Genomic DNA, 19,698 nt, shown 5'->3' with positions numbered 1-19,698 from the left:
TACAAGCGGACCGCTCCGTGGTTAGCTGTCTTTTCCGGAGGGATGCACTCCTCATTGGTTAAACTAAAAGCTCTCATCCAATGAACGGCTGTTCCGTACTGGGCCTGGCGGATTTCTCTCTGATTGGCTGTTCTTGGCTGGGATGGCCAGACCCAGTGCCTCTCAACTCCGGCTGCATCTCAACTCCGGCGCATCCAGTCTTTGCATTTCTCATCATCACGACGCGAAGATCTTTTTGAATAGATAGCTACCTAGACTTGCCACGTCTAGAGCTATTGCATATCTCATCCTGATGCCCACGTTCACCAGGCCGCATTGACGATGGACAATGACCCGCTTCCACGGTCCAGCCCCTACAAGACCAGGCTGAAGGTCCGGCGCGCCTGCGAAACTTGCCGTTCAAAGAAGGCCAAGTGTGATGGCACGCGTCCGGGTATCTGACCTATATCTCTCGTGACACTCGAAGACTGACATGCCATGAAGGATGCACTAGACCTCGTATGCCAGGGAGGAACACTATCTCCGCCCCTGTAGCACACACCGAGCTCAGCTCTCAAGGCCATCGCCTCGCACCTTCAGCTCGCTACTCCCCTCACACCCCGCCCGACTCGGCCGGAACGCCCTCGAACAATGGGGAGTCGTTCGCCGAGGCTGGTGATACGGAACAAGGCCCAGGTGAAGGGCGCGACTCCGATTCTGACCAGAACCGAACATACTACAATGCTCATGGCCGCTTCGCAGGCCAAGTCATCGCCGCCATTGATCCTGCTGCAAGCTCGCATCAAGTCCCCTTTGTAGACGCGCCGCTCTTCGAGAACCTCATTCTAGATTCCTCACGACACTCTTTCCGTTCCTATTTCGTCGCCGAGTTACCACCGCGCGGCTTTGCGGATCAATTGGTTCATATATACTGGCGATTTGTTGAGCCGATTGAGCCGACCCTGGATTATCAGCGATTCGTTGAGAACTACGAGAAGATATACTCGGCATCAGGTGGACCACCATGTACGCGTTCCGACCTCTGGTTGTGTATTCTTAATGCCGCCTTTGCGTTGGCGGTGCAGCGACAAGAGCATATCCCGCCGCAACAACGAAACGAGCAGGCGAATCGTTTCTTCTGGCGCGCGTGGACGCTGCTTCCAGCTGACTTACTGTGGATGCCAGCCTCGCTTGAGCTGTTGCAAAGCCTGATATTGATCAATCGATACCTTCATTGCACGGATAACCAGCAAAAGACATGGATGAGCGCGGGCGTGGCGATCCGCATGGCGCAGACCATGTGCGGCAATCGCGGCGAACGCAAAGACGAGGCCCTGAAACTGAAAGTCTGGGCGAGTTGCGTCGCTCTTGATCGGTTTGTCGCCATAGATTCCCCGCTTCTCGTCAATAGCTTATCATTACAGTTGTACCTCCTGGTCTCTGGGGAAATCATCGACCCTGGTCCCCATCCTATTACCACCGAGCAGCTGCCAGCGAAGGGGTGCCAGCGCTGAAGGAGACTCGTGGGGGCTGAGACTCTACGAAATTGGTAACCAGATCCAACTCGCACAGTTACGAACCCGGAATGCACCCGCATCGAGACCGCGCCAGCCGGGCTTGCAGTCGCAGCAAGACGATTATTGCAACGCAGCCTTACAACTCGACGCATCATTGCAGCAATGGGAGGCCAGTCTTCCCATCGAGTGGCAGGCACAGAATATCAAGGCGGTTATTGACAGACCATCTCGCGCCGAGGGATATCTCCTCCATCTGCGGTAAGTCAGCAGAGCCCTACATAACGAGCCGGACGCCAGACTGGCCTTACTACACCAGAAACACTTGTTGCAATAATCCCTGCTAATCTGCGTCAGATACCTCCACCACCGCGTCTTTCTCTACAGACCCATGCTTGCACGTATCTACTCCATGGCTTCCAACTCTAATGCCTCCTTATCACGACCAAGTCTCAGTCACCGCCTCCTCCTCAACGCCGCAACAATGTGCCTCGAAGCCGCCCAACGCATCGTCACACTCGTCATCGAAACCATCGAACCAGATCAGCCAATCGGCCTGCTCCCCTGGTGGTACCGATTGTACTACCTGCACATCGCCGGAGCGAGTTTTCTCGCCGCCATGATACGTCCAGAGCTGTTTTCAGATTCGATTGCAGAAAGCTGGGAGGCTGTTCTGCTTGCTCTGCGCGGGCATCAGCATCTTTGTACGTATGCAACGCAGTGCGTACGTACTTTTGAGAGGCTTGCCAGCAGGATAAGGGGACGGTGGGCTCTCCCTGTTAATGCCAATGTTGGTTCTAGTGCTAGCACTGGTGGGGTTAGAGGTGGTACTAGTGCGGGCGTCGGTGTGAGTACAGGGGCTTTAGAGGCTGAGGAGTCACCGCCGGGGATTTGCTTCGATAATCTTTTACAAGACATTGATTTTGGGCTCGATGGTTTTTTATTTGGGACTGGAGAGTTCACAGAAGGGCTTCTTTAGGCAGACCTTTCTAGCATACATCGAACCCTTTCCTGCCTGAGTCGAAACTATGTTGTCCAGATACGTACTTGTGGGTTTCTCGTTCCCTCATATATCATCTATGCTACTGACAGGGAAGTCCCTGAAAAACGTCAGACAGGGCGAGAAATATTCATTCTCTCATTCAATGTGCTGCAGGCTTACTCAATGCACCGCAGCATGCCCTCAGTAGCCCGTCCATGGGGGCTACTACCCAGCGTCAAGCCGTAGTCTCTTCGACGCACCTAGTACCCTGGCTGAACACTCTGCAGATTATGGAAAACATCATTTGGATCAACCTCCGCCTTGACCTTCTTAAGCCTCATCAGATTTTCCCCATAATATGCCGCCCACGCCTCCTCCTTTGACTCCCTCGGATCCACATTACCCGCATACTGCCCATAGTACGCATCCGGATGGCCGGAAGTAAGAACGTCGCTCAACCCATCCAGAAACTGGATCGTCGTATTAGTCAAAGCACCGGCGGTGCGGCCAAACGAAAATGCGAAGAATAGAGTATCGCGGTGGACGAAGGCTGTCTCCGAGGGTGCGACCTCGGCGACTGCGCCGCCGAGCCCATTAAAGGTAATTGCGTACAGATCCGTGCCGTTTGTCGTGGTGTCGAGGTATTCGAAGGCAGCTCGCACCACGTTGTCCGGGATCAGGGTCTGCTGCTTGAAGACGAGGGATTTGGCGTAGAAGTGGCTCGGCTGGGCCGTGCCAGAGGCGATAGTCCGGGCGCTTGCGGCGGCAGCGAACTCATAAAAGTTTGTATAGGGAGTGATCTGCATGGTCTGCGGCGCCGTGCTGAAGTGTGAGAGGATGTTAAGGGCCTCGAAGTCTGCTTGGCTACCGAAGTATGCGCCGGAAACAATGATGCTGCTCGGCGTCACGACGAGGTCGAAGCCGGTGTTTCGGGGTAGGGAGCCGCTGGCGAGCAGGCCTTGCCACGAGAGGAAGACCTGTGCGCGTGCGCCCGGGTCCGCCCCTGTCCAGACGTACGAGTAACTGATGGTAGAAGGTGGCGCGGGTTCAGTGCGGATTGCGAAGTCGGTCACGATGCCGACACTGGAACCGGCGCCGCGAATGGCGAAGAAGAGATCCGTATTCTGTGTCTTGGAGGCGCGAACCACGGACGAATTGGCTAGCACCACTTCCACTTCCTCGAGGTAGTCAACCAACAGGCCGAGCTGCCGTGACGCCGCTCCAGCCCCTCCAACCGTCGCATGCCCGCCAAGCCCGACTGTGAACGTGGACCCGTGGGGGGTATGCCGGCCTCCGTTGTTGTACTGGAGTTCGGTCACCCGTCCCAGGCGGTTACCAGGGCCAAATGAGGTGATCCAGGTGTCGACGTCCACACTGAAATGCTGGAGGTTTTCTAGGTTGATGGAGAGTCCGTCCGTGGGCGAGCCATAGTTGCCATAGCTGTGTCCGCCGCTCTTGGCTTGGACTTTGATTCCTGCATCTACAGCGCATTTGACAGCCGCTGCCACCTGAGAGGTGTCCTCAGGGAAGACAATGGCGGCAGGGGTCGTGAGAAGATCCAGATTGTACGGTGCCACGAGGTTTGGGTAGTTGGGTTGCTGGGGAAAAGCGACTAGACTGGAGTCGCCTCCGACTGATGCCAGGAGGCATGTCGCGAAAGTGCTGAGCGCGGCCATTGAGAGACTATGGTCGTGGTAAGTACGGTTTCTGTTGATCTGTCGCAACAAAGAACTCGTCTCGGAACATCTGTACTTGTATATTGTCGAAGGATTGCTATACGAGGACACACTCAAGCCTCAATTATAACTCCGTAACTCCGTAACTCCGCCTCTGCGATTGTGATACCTCTAAGTGGAGTTGTCCTCTTGACCTTTTTTTTCCTCAGCTCTTTCTATATAGCAAGCCCAGGTTCTTTCTTTAAATAATGTAGAAGGGCCTGCAGTAACCATGTTGGTATGTTCAGGCTATCGAAACATTAGGTCTAATTTTTCTGGCTTGATTTTCAGGCAGGTACCTCGTTAGTAACAGTGAATTGCTGTATAGATGTCCGCAACATCCTCGGCTGTAGCCATATATATTGTTGGCAATCTAGTGCCAAGAGCTGCAAGAAAGGTCGAACAGAAGATTGGCTTCAACTTTAATAACCACCCTCTTTCTGTTCTCAAAGTTAGTACTATTCGAACAAGACTTTAAAAGGCATACGGCTTTTAGGTCATATCCGGCTTTTGATATCCCTTTTCTGTGTAATGCAGAGTTATAATGGCACTCAGTATATTGGTTCGCCTGTCCACTGCGTATTAGGGCAGAGTTGGTCCATTCCAAGGTTTCTCCGGTTGGCTCGCGTAGTAGAGGTGCTACTTCCACTCAAGAGCCCCTGCCGGCGCCATACATTCCTCTGCCTAGGGATACCCAAGTAAGCCATTAAACAGACTCCATGACCCATGGCTATTGGGTGAGGTCTGCCCTTCAATATACCTTGGAAGACTATTTTCATAAATATAAAAAATAACTAAGTCGACTCATCGTACATAGTGGTTTTTTTTCCCTGAAAGAATGACACACCTGACGGGTGGTAGTAACTTGCCTGCACATTTCCTCACTTTTTCACTAACTCTGCTTCTCACCAACTCTGCTTCTCACCAATAATGCCACGCAGGTAACAAATATGGAAATTGAGAGTTTGTTTCGAGCATGGCTAACCCGACGATATGAACTAGGCGAAAGTAGAGAGATGTAATAATATCAACAAAACTTGCTATGAATCGCAAACGATCATCAGGCAAAGGAATACAGCTTGCTGAACTAGCACAGTCCCTTGATCGCCAGCAAAGGGGCGATATGCACCGCTTGTCTAAGCCAGTTTGTGATCGGCGTCCGTGTCTTGCTCGCTCCCATCCTCAACAGCCTGAAGCTTGCACCGACGATGGATCATCGTATCCACATACCGCACAATGGCCAGAACAAGGCCAACGGCGAGCACGCTGAGGGCAACGCTAAACCCACGTCGATAAAGCGGCTTATCGTCAGAGCGGAATATCTGTGCACCATAGATTCCTGCTATATTGGCATTCATGATGACTCTATAAATCCCAGCACGCAGTGATTAGCAGATGCAGCTTCGTTCCCGGTCAATAAGCGGATAGGTATAAGCTTACCCAGCCATAGCAAGTGCCCGCTGCTCCGAGTCTTTGCAAGTGAGTGACAGCCAGGCAATGTTCAGCGGATGGGAAAATGTTCCGAACGTTTGCGTCCAGACGACGCCGAAGTAACGAACTCCACGGAGATTGACGTCGGTAAAGGTTCGGTTAAAGATATACCCTAGCAGATGACAGAAGAAACCTAGCATGACGGTTTCGCCTCGACGGTTACTATAAAATGGGGAAATATCTGGTGAGAATGGCTCGAAAAACGGCTGGGTGGTATAGACGACTCACTAGTGATCAGAGACCCAGCTGAATGCGAACGACACTGGGACCTGTAGAAATAGACCGACAGCCGCCATAGCATTGCTGACCAGCCTGCCGAAGCCGAAACTGGTGACAATTGAGGGAGCATAAGTATCGAAAGCACGTTGGGGGCCATTGTTCGAGAGTGTTATCAGAAAATGAACCCAGATACGCCAGTCCGTGAACTATAGCCGCAAAAAAGAATAGAAAAGTTTAGTAACAGTTAACAAAAGAAATGGAAGACGAACGAACCGCTCTCTTAAAAGCCCCAAGCCCTATCTTTTCCTTCTTCTTTCCCTTCATGGGATCATCAAGCAAGACCCTCGTCTGCAAAATATGCAACTCCCGCTCCGTGAACCTGGACATCTTCGGCAAGAACGTGCTATGCGGGTTCTTGAACGAGTCCAGCAAGAAGAACCCGAATATAAACCCGCTGAACACGGTGAAGGACCCCATTAGTGCAAACAGCCAGAACCAACCGCTCTGGCCTCCAACACCCCGCATGTGCAAGATGCCATACGCCAGCAGCTTTGCACTCGCCTGGCCGATTTGATTCCCAAAGTAGAAGATCATGACGCGCTTTGCCGTCTCGTTGCGTGTATACCACGTTGAGAGTGTCCATAAACCACCAGGAATGAAACCTGACTCTGTGATACCAAGGAGAAAACGCGTTGCAATGAACGCTCCGTATCCGCGCTGGAAGGCTTGAAACGTACTCACGATGCCAAAGAGGAAGAGTTGCAGTGTGAGCCATTTGCCGGGGCCGACGCGGTAAAGGATCATGTTGCTTGGGATTTCCGTCAGCACAATTCCAAGAGAGAGCATCTGCTGGCCGACGTTGAATTGGTCTTGGTTTATGCCGACGTCTTCCATAAAGTTGTCGGTAATAGCGTTGGCCATGTTGCCGCGGTCGAGCTCTGGAACAATTTGTCAGGGCGTTTATCGAGCACTAGGTCAGACTAAGGACTCACGCAGGCAAAAGAAGCCCAAGGTTAGAATGGGCATGATCATGAGGTCCAGCCTGTATACGGGACTATGGTTAGCCGGTGCATCTATAGCAGAACGAGAGCTTGTATACGTACTTTCGCTTAGCCTTCGTCTCCTCCTCCAAGGTCCAGTCTACCACATACTCAGGAACTGCTACATCCTCCTTGTTTTTGACAGTGGGATTGGTGGACTTATAGTCGGCCATGTTTGATGAGATGGTCTTTGAGACGCTCAGTTTGCGATCCAGCAATCCGCTGGGCTGGCCGGCCCTGCATCCATTTATCACTTTTTCCCCGGCGAGATACTATCCTACGCTCACGAGGAAAGACAATGGCGTGCTCGCAAAAAAAGAAGCAAAGATCTGGGTGGGATTCTTGGCCATGTTGCCAAGCAGGAAAGCCATGGCGGAATGGCGAGATTCGTGGATAAGGGCTGTGGCTTGCTCGGGGAGTCTGGGCACCCAGTCCGCTATTCGACCAAGCTTCGCCATAGAGCCGTTGGATGGCATCATCGCGGTGTCCACGAGATATTGGGAAAGATTAGCAGAGGGTTGTATGGAAGAGATTTGTATGCTTCAAGGCGTGGGGGCCAGCCTCGAACAGCGAGGAAGCGAAACGGCAAGGTATCATTGGGCTGTTAAGTAAGAACATCCCAGAGATTCCCAGAGCTTCTAGCAAAGTGCAAATGCTGGATTACGCTGGTTGCTCGCGTGGAATATCACTTCGCAACTTCTGGTCCTCGGTCTTGGGACTCGGCCATCCACGCGCCTAGAATGCCATTTTGGTCTAGAAGCACCAAAGACCGTCCTGGAGATGGAAAGTAGAACCTAGAAAAGGGGCATCAGCAGTGCCACTCTTATGTTGGCTTTGCCCAGCTTTTCGTCCACCTGGACGCTGATGATGTCTGCCAGGTGCTGCTTGGCAGGCTGAGCCAGCTGACTTGGTGCCAAAGGTGGCTTGCCAGCAGGATATATTGGCTCGCTATGGAAGTGGTGGGGGTTTTGAATTCAATGGCTCTCACATCCAGTTTCTTCGAGATGGGAATTGAGCTCGCCCTGCAGGGATTCGACGGTGATAGAACATACACGTCGGGTGAGGCCGTGACTGGATCATTATTGCTGAAGCTCGATCGCCCCACCATCATTCCAAATATCACAGTCTCCCTTCACGGTCTGAACCATGCGGTCTGGTTTCTCATATTTAGTGCTCACCGTCTTTGCTAGGCTCGATAAGGACCTCCCTGATCGGTAAAGGCTCCCCGTTCATTCTCGGGAATGATCTTCCAACCGTAGCACAAGAAAATCACCAGGTATGTAAAGAAAGTTGATGTATTCGCCTCTGGAGTTTTGACGGAATGTCCTAGATTTTCAGGTTATCCAATCGTCTTTTCCCACCCAGAGATGCACCTCAGCTGCCCAAAAGTTATACACTGTCAAACGGGGAATATAGCTTCCAGTTTGAGATTTGTTTCCCACAAGCGCTCAATACCTCAGACACGCAGCTTCCCCCCTCGTTCATAAATCGATCAGAGACGCACGGAGCAGAAGCGCGTATCGAGTATTTCTTGAGAATAGATCTCAAGCGCTCTGGCCGGTTTCGACGCCGAATCACAATTGAACGGCACCTCAACTTCATACCATCAGATGCAGCTCCCATTCGGTCGGCTTACTTGATTTCTGGGTTCAACAAAAGACGGGTCGTACTCTATAATCTCTCACCAGCGCATACTCAAGCAGGTTCTGCTGTTCCAGTGTTGATATTGGAGGCGGTCCTGCCGTATCCATTCGTCCTGTACACAGGGGGCAACCTACCAATGCGGCTACGTTTACGACGTCTCCCAGCCAAGCTGAACTGCAAACCAATCAAGTTGAAGTACGTGGCCATCTCTATACGGAGTACAGTTACCGTCTCTGCTGGGTTACACCGTACGTCCTGGCATTCCTCTCAAGCACTCGTCACGCTAAGTGAGTTGGACGATCTCATCTCTTGTGGGGATGAAGAGAGCTTTACGGACATAAACAGCAGTATTCTCGATAATACCATCGTTCCAAAGGTTCCGTCGACTTTTAATGATAAATTGGCGGAGCAGAAGTACTCGCTCGAAGTGGAGGCAGGGTTCTCGCTGGGCGATGCCATCAAGTTAAAAGTGAGTTTCGAATGAACAGACCTTTATCACAGCCACTAATTCGCTTTTCGGGTAGATGTTGAGGATTCCTATTGAGGTACGCGTCTGGTCTGGCTTCTGCAGCGAGGGCAGCGAGCGCGGTATTTCTGCCACCGGCGGATCTGGGCACCTCGATCTCTTAGGTGCTTTCGACGCTGATGAGGGTAGAGAGCCACTGCCATGCTACTCGCCTGCATGACCATTCACTGAAACATGTTTGTGATATTTAGACAGTATGCTGAAGTTCATCTTTGCTCAATACACTGTGTTAGTGCAGGAGTGATTGTTATTATTATATTTGGTCTTAATCGGATAAACTAAAAGTCTTACCTACCGTAACTTAGGTAATAGAATATGCAACAGTATACTTGTCCCAGCAATTTGACAGTGTAATCTCGATCATTGGTCTAGGTTCCACCCTAATCATGCATCATATCCAAGAGATTAAAGACATAGTGGAAGAGCGTTTCTGAAAAGTGGTGTCACGAACATGATTCATTATCGTAAACAGGCTAAACTATACTTGAGATCATTTGCAACGACAGTTCATCATGAGAAATATCGGTTAATTCTCACACAGGTAACACGATAAAACAGCACTTAGCGTCTTGTGAATTCGGTATCTTCGTGTAGAAATTCTTGAGCAGGATTTCTAGTCTAGCAGCACACTTATTACACACTCAGAGATTTTGACTTGAAGCTCTATTTTTATAATAAAAGTAGGAATGCGGGTGTGAAATAATTGGTTCTGATTGATTATAAAGGGTTTGACCTTTGCAAGAAACCACTCTAGTTGATCGATTAATTACTAGGGTTGTTATGAACTCATGTTGAGTTTATTACAAATACTAGCCACCACCATACTGCAGCACGGATACACTCTTAACATTATATGCACAGTTTACATAGAAGTGATGAACAAGACAATAGGGGACTCCAAACCTAAGCAAACCAAACAGGTAGTAGGTATATTTTGCCCTCAGTGAGTTTTGCGTAGCTAGACTTTCTTCGGATTGAAAGCATTATACGAAAATGAACCTAAGATATTCACTTGACATTCGTAAGGAGCCAGTAATAGTGAAAGTCAAACAATCAGAGCCCAGTTAACCACTCCTAGATGCCTGAGTTCGTCTGGGCGTGCTTAATCAGTTTGTGTGGCTTGATTATGATATAGCACCGTGTTCAGATACTACCTGCACTATCATCTCATGGCTTGGGCTGATGCAGGCTGAAGGGCATTGTCATATTACCCCCCTTGAGCATTGCCATCAGCACCCGGTCAAGAAGTATCTGCGCCACCATCTCAAAGCCTTCAGCTGATGCAGCCTGGAGTGCACTGCTATACCTCCCACCTTGAGCATTAACATCGGCACCGTGGTGCAGCAGTATTTGCACTATTTCCTCATGGCCTTGAGATGATGCAGCCTGCAGAGCGTTGCCATACAATCCTCCTTGAGCATTGACATTAGCGCCATAGTTAAGCAGTATCCGCACCACCATCTCATATGCTTGGGCTGATACAACCTGCAGAGCGTTGCCATACCTTCCACCTTGAGCATTAATATCAGCCCCATAGTCAGGTAGTATCTGCACCACCATTTCATGGCCTTGGGATGACGCAACCTGCAGAGCGTTGCCATACCATTCAACTTGAGTATTAACATCAGTCCCCTGCTCAAGCAGGAACTGCACTACCTTCTCATGGCCTTCAACTGATGCAGCCAGTAGAGCGTTCCCATACTCTCCGCCTTGAGCATTGACGTCAACTCATGGTCAACAAGAATCTGCACTATCTTCTCATGACCTCTAGCTGATGCAGCCTGGAGCGCATTGCCATAATATCCTCCCCGAGCATTCAAAATGTCCGTGGCACTATTTGTATCACCCACAGAGACTATGAGCGCATTGAGGGTTGATTTCAGCCCCAAAAGAGCTGTGTAATATACAGGCGGTGGTATGTTTTCGAAAGTACGGTTCAAGTCCACAGTGTTTTTCTCTTGCCTATCCAAGTCATGGAGATGCACCCATGTCAGGAAAGACGTTGTACTACCTTTAAAAAGTCTCAGAGTTAGGCCTTCAGCTGCCGACTCCATCCCGGAGCCTTCTCTGGAATGACCGTACCAATGCAAAGCAGCATAATGAGCTAAAGGAAATTCACTGAGCCTCTTTTCATCTAGTGGGCTGTCAGCGAGCTTTGGCTCTAGAAGAAACACAAGACAGATCCGAGCCATTTCAGATTGGCGCGTCCTTTCTGAAGCGCAAATGCTTTTGCCTGTTGTTGCAGCACTTGGTCTGACTCAAGGTACTCTTGTACAGAGAAGTGTGCTATGCGAGCAACAGACGTCCTCTCTCCATTGTCTTCTCTGATCACCGCAACTTCTACCAGACCACGACAAATGTCAATAAGGTCTTCCTGACCATATGATCGACCTTCACGATTAAGGTGGGGATCCTGTGTAAGGTCAATTGCGTGCGCATCGACCAACTCTTGTACTTTTAGCGGCCGTTTAGCCACACAGAGAACTGTCAATATCCGTTGAACATCTTTAGCATAATCTTCGTCAATGCTACACAGGATTCGCTCATATGTTTCATCCGGGCCGCTCGGCAAGGAACGTAGACACTTCTCAAGCTGGTTCTGGTTCCGAGCACGTTTAAGATCAATTAACTTACATTGAACATATCGGAACCTGTAAATCAATAAGCCAAATTATTCCATTACTTAGATATTTGTTGTTAGTACACTCCCTGTGCTTTTTTGGTCAAACTGTCCTGAATCTCCTTGTGGCGTGATCTCCATCTTTGGGACTTTGGGTCATAGCAGAGCTGGTAAGAAACAAAGTGTGTTATATCGCTATCAGCCTCATTATTTCACATCATAAGGTCTTGGTAATGGCCGGCTTTAGTGACTGACGGGTATTGAGCTCGTCACGGCTTGTAAGTAAAAGGTGGAAGCCAGGTAAGCGCCACTGCCGCATTGTCTCTATTACATTTAGAACCACCTCTCTTTCACGGTCTCGAGGGCTTTCGTCTGGTGCATCAAGCAAAATGTGAGTATCGTAGAATTCTGCTGATAATATTCTGAAGGGAGTTGAGAAGGGCTTCCACTGGTGGAGTTCCTGGCATGTATGTTGCATGCAGTTGCTCCAGTTCATTTTCTCTATATTTGAGCTTTGCTGAAAGCTGTAGTAATAGCGCACTAATCATGCCAGAAGCTGTGACCTTTGCCTCATCACGAAACGTAAAGTAGAAGAATCCGATGCCCACATTACGGCGACGTTGAGCCTCGTGGAAAGTAGATTGAATAGCCGTCGAACACAGGACCGATTTGCCGCATCCGGCAAACCCATTTATCCAAAAAGAATTGCTCTCCATCAGCCAGTTTTTGAAATGATGGCTTTCGATAAACCAGATCCCCATGCCTGTGTGGTGTGTCTCATATGCAGCATTATGGTCACTGGTCGCATCTGGAGCCATAAGCCAACCACGTATTGCAGACGAGATATGAGTCGCATTTATGTGTTCGATTAGCAGCTTGAGTTCCGACAACTCCTGTTGAATTGTATTGTTGCCCTTGAGCTGTAGCGCATCAAGCGCTAGAGACAGATTCTCCCGTATCTCACTGATATCCTCTTCAAGCTTCTGGAGAGTACCTTTTCGAGAGGGATATGCAACCCGACGCCCGGCGGAATGGATTCGACCTCTGAACCCTGTTGTTGATGTCTCTTGTAATTTATGGCACTCGGCTTCCAACTCCTCAATGATATCAATCCATCCCCATATTGATCTGTGAATACTCTCAACCAATTCTCGATCAATCCGCGGACGGCGACTCTGTAATGCGTCATCGATAGATGTGAAAATAACTAAAAGATATCCAAGATTTTGCGTGTTCTGGTTCAAATCGGAATCCTGATGAGTCACAATTCACGTCTTAAGTGATGAACCCCTTGAGCGGTGTAGTGCGCACTAAGGATCCTCTTATAAAGAGCGGACCCAAGTTAAGATCAACTCGTCGCTAGATTATACTCTATCTCTCGGTAAATTCAAACCTCCGTACCAGGTGCAGGCTGTTTACTATCTATTGCGGCGGGGGCGCGAGACTTCGGCAAGGCTCTGCCTGTCTTGGGCAGCGACGGCAGTGGGCTCTTGGGCCTATTTTGCTCCCGCTTGGCATTTCAGCTTGCTTAATGGCTTGCGAATGCAGGACTTTTGAGGATTATGAGGTATGTTATCGGTCCGGTACAACATGGAATACCTAGCGATGGGAGGTTCCTATCTCACGTGCGATTTTGCATGGCAAAACATTACGAACCAGATGACAATCGTGCACTCTGTTATCTAGAAAACCCATCAGGGACAGTTCAATACTCCCAAAACAAACATGTTAATTCTGGGGACAGGACACTGCTTGAGTCTTGGCTCGGAAAGGCATCCCGAGCAATAGACTCTTAGAGTACGAGTGGGGACGTGATCGGCTTTGGCAACTAGATGGAGATATTGCAATCCTTTCATTAAACCTATACGAACTTACCTGGCATCGGCTCCCCATAAACTCAGAAATATGTAATTTTTCATGATTTAAGCAGCGAGGACTGCCATGCGTCATGGGACAAAGGCCCGCAGACAAGTCAACAACTCTGCCACCTTTAGGCGCCAATATTAAGCTCCTGGCACTAGAAGAAATGCAAGCCGCAATCGCCTTCAGAAAGCCCTCAGAGCCGGCGCACCCGCCTTCGGTGCCTGGCAGATGCTCCCCGGCACAAACCTGACTCGCACCATTTGCCGCTCCGCACCAAACATCAACTGGCTGTTCGTCGACCTGGAGCACGGCAACATCTCCAATGATAGCATGCACGAGATCGTTGCTGCAGCGGCGGCTTGCGGTACCTTGCCAATCGTTCGCACTGCGGAGAGCCAGCATTGGATGATCAAACGTGCCCTAGACGGCGGTGCGCACGGGATCATGGTACCGATGATCGAGAACGTCAATGATGCGACAAGGGTTGTGGAGGATAGCAAGTTCCCTCCGCGAGGAAAGCGGTGTTTGAGGCGCTGCTTGCAGTGGGTAAATTGTTTCCACTGCCGCAGACGGGCAGATCAGACAGCTGACCGGCGTGGAGTATCTGCAGCAGGCTGATAAATGCTTGGTGATTGCCATTCAGATCGAGACGAAGGGCGCCCTACCTAGAGAATATCGATGCCAGTGCGGCGATCGATGGCATCGATGTGCTCTTCATTGGGCCCTTTGATCTCAGTGTGAATATGGGGTGTCTGATTTCAGGGGCTGATGAGGAAGATTACGCTCCTCAGCTGCGCGATGCCATTCTAAGGATTTATCACGCTGGAAAAAGGAATGGAAAAGCCGTTGGGGTGTATACTGGTACTGGCGCGCGGGGGAAGGCGTATGCGAAGAGCGGCTTTCAGATGATCAGTGTTGTTACGTGTTGTGGATACGCTCAAAGGGGAGGGAAAGGGGCAGATGGAAACTGTATCGACTACATGGGACGTAGCCTACTAAGGATCGGACGCCATATGACGATTGATTCTCTATCTCGTTGACGATTGCTCACTTCCTTCTTCATCTTGTTGTCTCTCCTTTCCCCACTATATATACATATAGGAGGGTGAGAACCTTCTAGAACTAGGTGATGTACTGTCAAGCCATCGGAGATCACGTGGCCTTGTATTTCCGTATCATTACGGATATGGTTGGGTTGAAGAATGTGGTAATAGGCGAGTTTGAGGTCGCCGGGGTTCAATAGGTTAGACCTGTATCTGTCTTGCCATAAATAAAAAATGGCTGATCGGGATGACTTGTCGGGACCGTTCGGGGATCGGAGGAATAGATGCCCTCTGCGAAATAGTTCAGGGTGCGGTTATGACGAGTGGGTAATGGGCTGACAGCCTAACAGCCTGACAGCTTGACCGCTTCCGCTGTGCCTCGGTTAGGGCTTGGTTGGCGTAGTAGTGTATAGAGCGGTATGCGTACTACAGCACGCGGTCTGATAACATCTAGCTTTCCGATAGAAATTTCTGGTTATTGATCCGTAAATAGAAAACCACATGTTAAGCTAATTATCATATAGAAATCCAAGTTCATGAGTCTTCTGTACTGTATGTATTAGTACCATGCTGTGGCGTTAGCCGCCACGGCCACGTAGGAGCGTCAGCACCGATAGTGATTGTCGTCCACGACAGCTGTGCGGCTGAAAGTAAGTATGCTTGTACTCTCAGCTGGGATTATTATGAACAGTCTGCAGAACTAAACCGCACTCCGAGGCGGTTCTCGAGTGAGGACGGGATTCCCCCTCGGCGGTCTCGGCTTTCATGTGCAAATTGAACCAGCACGCTCGTCGATCGGGCCGATGAAAGATCACGCTATGCCGAGTGGACCCATATTGTCATGGTTATGCAAGGTCTTCAGGTATTATCGTCGGCAGAAAGAAAATTGACGCGAGCGTAAGATCATAAGGCTGAGGCGCCCCTTCCTTAAGAAGCTGCCGTGGACCCTCCCGCCCAGCTTGGATGCCTCGTTTCGTTTGTTTACGTGCATAAGACCCTTCTCCCTTTCTGTTGATAAGCGTCATTTAATACCAAGAGCCAACAGTTGGCTAAGTTTTGGATTGCATTGTGAACACTTTCGCATTCGATACACAACCTCTCACAGCTACATTTGCATACTGAGAATCTGGGAAGATCAAGATGGCCCTTCATCGTTTTAAAGGACATGTTACGAATGCTGGAAATCGTGTTGGTATTCAGTAAGTCATATAATCAACTCCCAAGAGAATATTACCCGGCTAATACGCTCTTGCTACAGACTCGACAAAGACTTCGTCGTCTTCCAGGGGTCCGAACAGGAGGCGCTGGCGGTATACCTCAGCGGGATTCTCTCTCTCCGATTGAAAGAAACAACAACTATCAAGTACATTCGGTTACACCTCCGTGGTGTGCGATGGGTATCGTGAGTTCAGCGCAAACCAACCGACATCTTCGGATCTGACTCTCAATGCAGACTCCCAGTACGCACCGGTCGGAAAAGATTCTGCAGCGAGAACGAATTCTACAGCCGAACGTGGAATTTTTATGACGGATACCGAGAAGCACCAATGACGGTGCCAGCCGGGGAGTACAAGTATCCGTTCGACGTGGTTATGGAAGGGTCATTGCCGGCATCGGTAGAAGGCATGAAGGAAGCGTCGATTTCCTACTTGTTCACTGTCGAGATTGGCCGACGACACGGCCGTGATATCACATTCGACAAGCTGCTACGTGTGATTAGGGTCCCCGACCTGGAACCTTGCTCCCACGACTTTGTGAGTACGCCTTGGCTGCCACTCTTTCGCGTCTAACATGTATGCAGACTTTGGATGAGGTATGGGCGAACAAGATTGCGTACCGTATTGGCATCCAGAACCGGACTGTCGCATTAGGCACCCGCATAGACGTAGACTATGTCTTTGCGCCTCTCTTGGGGGACATGAAGATTGCATTTATTGAGTCCCAGCTTCTGGAGTTCCGCGACCTAAGCATGGACTCGAACGACGGAGCATCTGCTCACGCCGCCCGCACTGAGACTATTGTCTGCCGCGATCGGTATACTCTTGACGAAGAGTACTCCAGCAAACCATTGGAGCCGTACCAGTTCTCTCGATCACTTCAACTTCCACAGGCTCTAGGACGTTGTGTACAAGATACGGAGGATATGGGCGTCAAAGTCAGTCACAAGTTGAAGATCCATGTTCGGATGCATAATCCAGACGGTCACGAGAGCGAAGTATGTACACCCCATCCCCAGGTATGTCCCCTGCTAACAGCTCTAGCTCCGTCTGGCCATTCCAGTTCTAATCTACCTGTCCCCGTACTATCGCGTATGGGAGAATTCGTTTTGTGGTGAACCTATACCGCTCCCAGAAACACTGAACCCAAGCGACGAGTGTCCACCAGCGTACGGAATGCATGAGTTAGATCAGTTGTATATGCCACAGGATTAGTGGCTTGGGATTTTTGGCTCGGGTTGGATGAAGTGTGAGGACATTTTATTTAATATCATGATACCATACCTGTATAGATTAGATTACCACTAATAACTAATGTTACTTAATCAGCTTGATGGTTGCTGCATGTGAAATTTTGCTGCCTAACTCTTGAGGCAGCTCTTTGGCAGTCAATCTCTGCCATGAACCCTGGGCAGAATCGGGCCGACTCGCTAGTCTAGCCGGATCTGGCTAAAGCTATCCTCAAAGAGAGCACGCGCTGGGCAATAAACGAATAAGCTTGTTCTCTTCGGTGTAACAAACCATCCGCCGGGGTAACCCGAGACGGTCTGATGTTGTCCCGGCCATTCGGCAGTGGATCAACTCAATGATCAGGATGACCCTTCAGCCCCAAGTGGGCAACATGATCGTTCAGTCATAGTCCAGTGGAGATCTAGCAGCCACAATGCTAGGTTCATCCGCGGAGGGAGTCTATCCGTTAAGAATTTCGATTCCTATGTCATGGAATCTTCAAAATCCCAGCCCGCCTACATATATGAGTTGCTTGCATCTCTACTAGGACATGTGGAACTCATCAGAGATTACTACAACTTGCGTTTTTTTATTACCGTCAAAAAAGCTTATTTCCCACAGCTGCCATGACCAATCAGAAAGACGAGGGCACTCTCACTCCTCCCGACTCTGAAGTCGCCAGCCCCGCTACGCCCCAATCTCGGCCTTCCAAGTCTGACTCTAATGGCACCGAGACGGGACAGGAGATGGATGAGTTTGTGCTTGGCCGACGGGGTATCATGGCGTTCTTCACGCTGTCAGTGTTGACGCTCATGGTTGCCCTCGATGGGACGAGTATCTCAGTCGCGTTACCTGTGAGCTCGAATTTCCCTTAACCTCGACCATGATGCTGATATTTTGTAGATCATCACGCAGGATTTGAAAGGGACGGCAATAGAAGCCTTCTGGAGTGGGACGTCGTTCCTGCTCGCTTCCACAGTCTTTCAACCGAACTTTGCCTCTCTCTCCAGCATTTTCGGCCGGCGCCCTCTTGTCCTTGTGGCGTTAACCCTCTTCTTTGTGGGAACGGTCGTCTGTTCTGTCGCCAATAACTTTACTTATATGCTTGTCGGGCGATCTATTCAGGGTGTTGGCGGTGGTGGCTTGATTGCCCTGAGCGAGGTCATCGTGACTGATCTTGTTCCTCTCAGGCTAAGAGGTCAGTACTTTGGTATCTTGTCGGCCATGTGGAGTGTGGGCTCTGTGACTGGGCCGATTCTCGGGGGTGGGTTCAGTCAGGATGTCACTTGGGTAAGCTCTTCTGGTGTCAAACTGATATTTATAAGAGAAGATAACTAATATCATCAGCGATGGATCTTCTACATCAACTTCCCCTTCATCGGCGTCGGTCTGGTGACGATTATCCTCTTCTTGAAGCTCAACATTATCCCCACTTCGCTCGCTGAAAAGCTCCGGCAGATCGACTATGTCGGAACAATAATCTTCGTCGGCAGCATGTCGTCCTTCCTCATCCCGCTGTCCTGGGGTGGAATTCTATACGACTGGGACTCTTGGCGCACCTTGGTGCCACTGATCATTGGCATCGTCGGTTTGCTGGTGTTCAGTTTCTATGAATACCGCTTCGCAAAGGACCCGATCATCCCACCTAAGATCTTCCAGAACCGCACAGCAGCAGTCTCATTTGCCGGCTCGTTCCTGCAAGGTCTCGTCCTCTGGTGTCTGCTCTATTACCAGCCGCTCTATTATGAGGCAGTGAAGGGTTACTCTCCCATCATGGCCGGTGTCGCTCTGTTCCCGGCGACGTTCACCGTTGCGCCTAGCGCGGGCCTGGTCGGGGTCCTGGTGACGAAATACGGTCACTACCGCTGGGCAATCTGGCTCGGCTGGATACTGTCAACATTCGGCCTCGGCCTCCTCTGCTACATGGACGTCGACACTTCCATCCCAGCTTTCATCTTCATCAATATCGTCCCCGGCATCGGGCTGGGCCTTCTCTTCCCCTCCATCGGCTTCGCAATCCAAGCCTCCGCCACGAATGACACGCTCGCCATCGCAGTCGGCATGTTCAGCTTCTTCCGTGCAATGGGCCAAGCCGTTGGCGTCGCAATCGGCGGCGTGGTCTTCCAGAACCAGATGTACTCTAACCTTGTTGCGTCTGGGATTCCAGCACTTGCATCCATGGCCTCTGAGTACTCGCAAGATGCCGCTGGACTGGTGGAAGTCATCAAGCGCATGCCGGACGGCACGGAGAAATTAGGTCTCCAGACAGCGTACACGGACTCTCTAAGGATCGTGTATGCGGTTTGTTGTGGCATTTGCGGGATTGCGCTGGCGCTTAGTGTGTTGACGCAGGGTTATGATCTGAACCGTGCGTTGGAAACGACGCAGGGACTCAGGAAGGAGAAAAACCCGAGGCCCAATGGGGATGTTGAGAAGGTTGGGAATTAGATGTACTTGATGGGTTGGTTGCGAGGGGAATAGATGGAGTAATGTGTAATGTGTTTTTTAGATGTAGACATCTCCTATAGGTGTAACGATAATGCTATTTTTCCCCCTTTTTATCTGTTCTTTTATCTTCGAAAAGAAAAATTTAAATTTATTTATTTTTAATTTAT

The 19,698-nt window shown here is 50.1% G+C and overlaps 8 protein-coding genes across 8 annotated transcripts; 5 read left to right on the top strand and 3 right to left on the bottom strand.

The window, feature by feature from the left end:
* The first annotated feature begins 236 nt into the window (after positions 1 to 236).
* BDW70DRAFT_99666 (putative transcription factor) lies at positions 237 to 2,559 on the top strand. Its single transcript, XM_073745369.1, has 4 exons — positions 237 to 433; positions 484 to 1,354; positions 1,404 to 1,754; positions 1,851 to 2,559. Exons 1-4 carry the CDS (start codon positions 322 to 324, stop codon positions 2,470 to 2,472), a joined length of 1,956 nt encoding a protein of 651 aa, XP_073592964.1. The 5' UTR covers positions 237 to 321; the 3' UTR covers positions 2,473 to 2,559.
* A 126-nt stretch (positions 2,560 to 2,685) lies between these two features.
* BDW70DRAFT_170539 (uncharacterized protein) lies at positions 2,686 to 4,151 on the bottom strand (the record flags this gene model as incomplete). The annotated part of the gene is made up of 1 exon (XM_073742955.1): positions 2,686 to 4,151. One exon carries the CDS (start codon positions 4,149 to 4,151, stop codon positions 2,736 to 2,738), a length of 1,416 nt encoding a protein of 471 aa, XP_073592963.1. The 3' UTR covers positions 2,686 to 2,735.
* Positions 4,152 to 5,082: 931 nt separating this feature from the next.
* BDW70DRAFT_170537 (major facilitator superfamily domain-containing protein) lies at positions 5,083 to 7,113 on the bottom strand (the record flags this gene model as incomplete). The annotated part of the gene is made up of 7 exons (XM_073742954.1): positions 5,083 to 5,188; positions 5,421 to 5,555; positions 5,631 to 5,843; positions 5,910 to 6,106; positions 6,174 to 6,838; positions 6,893 to 6,942; positions 7,004 to 7,113. The coding sequence occupies 7 exons, from the start codon at positions 7,111 to 7,113 to the stop codon at positions 5,083 to 5,085; spliced, it is 1,476 nt and encodes a 491-aa protein (XP_073592962.1).
* An 804-nt stretch (positions 7,114 to 7,917) lies between these two features.
* Positions 7,918 to 9,270, top strand: BDW70DRAFT_162833 (uncharacterized protein; the record flags this gene model as incomplete). The annotated part of the gene is made up of 4 exons (XM_073741200.1): positions 7,918 to 8,077; positions 8,131 to 8,216; positions 8,271 to 9,053; positions 9,109 to 9,270. 4 exons carry the CDS (start codon positions 7,918 to 7,920, stop codon positions 9,268 to 9,270), a joined length of 1,191 nt encoding a protein of 396 aa, XP_073592961.1.
* Positions 9,271 to 9,972: 702 nt separating this feature from the next.
* On the bottom strand, positions 9,973 to 10,908 carry BDW70DRAFT_152705 (ankyrin repeat domain-containing protein; the record flags this gene model as incomplete). Its single annotated transcript, XM_073739484.1, has 3 exons — positions 9,973 to 10,013; positions 10,445 to 10,811; positions 10,876 to 10,908. 3 exons carry the CDS (start codon positions 10,906 to 10,908, stop codon positions 9,973 to 9,975), a joined length of 441 nt encoding a protein of 146 aa, XP_073592960.1.
* Positions 10,909 to 13,821: 2,913 nt separating this feature from the next.
* Positions 13,822 to 14,836, top strand: BDW70DRAFT_152704 (HpcH/HpaI aldolase family protein; the record flags this gene model as incomplete). The annotated part of the gene is made up of 4 exons (XM_073739483.1): positions 13,822 to 14,116; positions 14,163 to 14,221; positions 14,265 to 14,505; positions 14,745 to 14,836. 4 exons carry the CDS (start codon positions 13,822 to 13,824, stop codon positions 14,834 to 14,836), a joined length of 687 nt encoding a protein of 228 aa, XP_073592959.1.
* A 685-nt stretch (positions 14,837 to 15,521) lies between these two features.
* Positions 15,522 to 17,174, top strand: BDW70DRAFT_142223 (arrestin family protein). The gene is made up of 5 exons (XM_073737896.1): positions 15,522 to 15,835; positions 15,895 to 16,038; positions 16,090 to 16,390; positions 16,438 to 16,851; positions 16,898 to 17,174. The coding sequence occupies exons 1-5, from the start codon at positions 15,777 to 15,779 to the stop codon at positions 17,066 to 17,068; spliced, it is 1,089 nt and encodes a 362-aa protein (XP_073592958.1). The 5' UTR covers positions 15,522 to 15,776; the 3' UTR covers positions 17,069 to 17,174.
* Positions 17,175 to 17,264: 90 nt separating this feature from the next.
* Positions 17,265 to 19,644, top strand: BDW70DRAFT_142222 (MDR family MFS transporter). The gene is made up of 3 exons (XM_073737895.1): positions 17,265 to 17,937; positions 17,987 to 18,373; positions 18,431 to 19,644. Exons 1-3 carry the CDS (start codon positions 17,710 to 17,712, stop codon positions 19,529 to 19,531), a joined length of 1,716 nt encoding a protein of 571 aa, XP_073592957.1. The 5' UTR covers positions 17,265 to 17,709; the 3' UTR covers positions 19,532 to 19,644.
* Positions 19,645 to 19,698: the final 54 nt, after the last annotated feature.

The sequence above is a fragment of the Aspergillus foveolatus genome (assembly GCF_047715535.1).
Source record: "Aspergillus foveolatus strain CBS 279.81 unplaced genomic scaffold BDW70scaffold_57, whole genome shotgun sequence".
Taxonomy (NCBI): Eukaryota; Fungi; Ascomycota; class Eurotiomycetes; order Eurotiales; family Aspergillaceae; genus Aspergillus; species Aspergillus foveolatus.
This window is presented reverse-complemented; position numbering and strand designations above follow the sequence as displayed.

Bases quoted from the DNA above. Each gene is read 5' to 3' on its own strand.
- BDW70DRAFT_142222 (XM_073737895.1), top strand. From the start codon at position 17,710: ATGACCAATCAGAAAGACGAGGGCACTCTCACTCCTCCCGACTCTGAA. The intron at 17,938-17,986 runs GTGAGCTCGAAT...GATATTTTGTAG, and splicing joins GTATCTCAGTCGCGTTACCT to ATCATCACGCAGGATTTGAA. The intron at 18,374-18,430 runs GTAAGCTCTTCT...TAATATCATCAG, and splicing joins TCAGTCAGGATGTCACTTGG to CGATGGATCTTCTACATCAA.
- BDW70DRAFT_142223 (XM_073737896.1), top strand. From the start codon at position 15,777: ATGGCCCTTCATCGTTTTAAAGGACATGTTACGAATGCTGGAAATCGT. The intron at 16,039-16,089 runs GTGAGTTCAGCG...CTCTCAATGCAG, and splicing joins CGTGGTGTGCGATGGGTATC to ACTCCCAGTACGCACCGGTC. The intron at 16,391-16,437 runs GTGAGTACGCCT...ACATGTATGCAG, and splicing joins AACCTTGCTCCCACGACTTT to ACTTTGGATGAGGTATGGGC.
- BDW70DRAFT_99666 (XM_073745369.1), top strand. From the start codon at position 322: ATGGACAATGACCCGCTTCCACGGTCCAGCCCCTACAAGACCAGGCTG. The intron at 1,355-1,403 runs GTTTGTCGCCAT...TTATCATTACAG, and splicing joins AGTTGCGTCGCTCTTGATCG to TTGTACCTCCTGGTCTCTGG. The intron at 1,755-1,850 runs GTAAGTCAGCAG...AATCTGCGTCAG, and splicing joins GGATATCTCCTCCATCTGCG to ATACCTCCACCACCGCGTCT.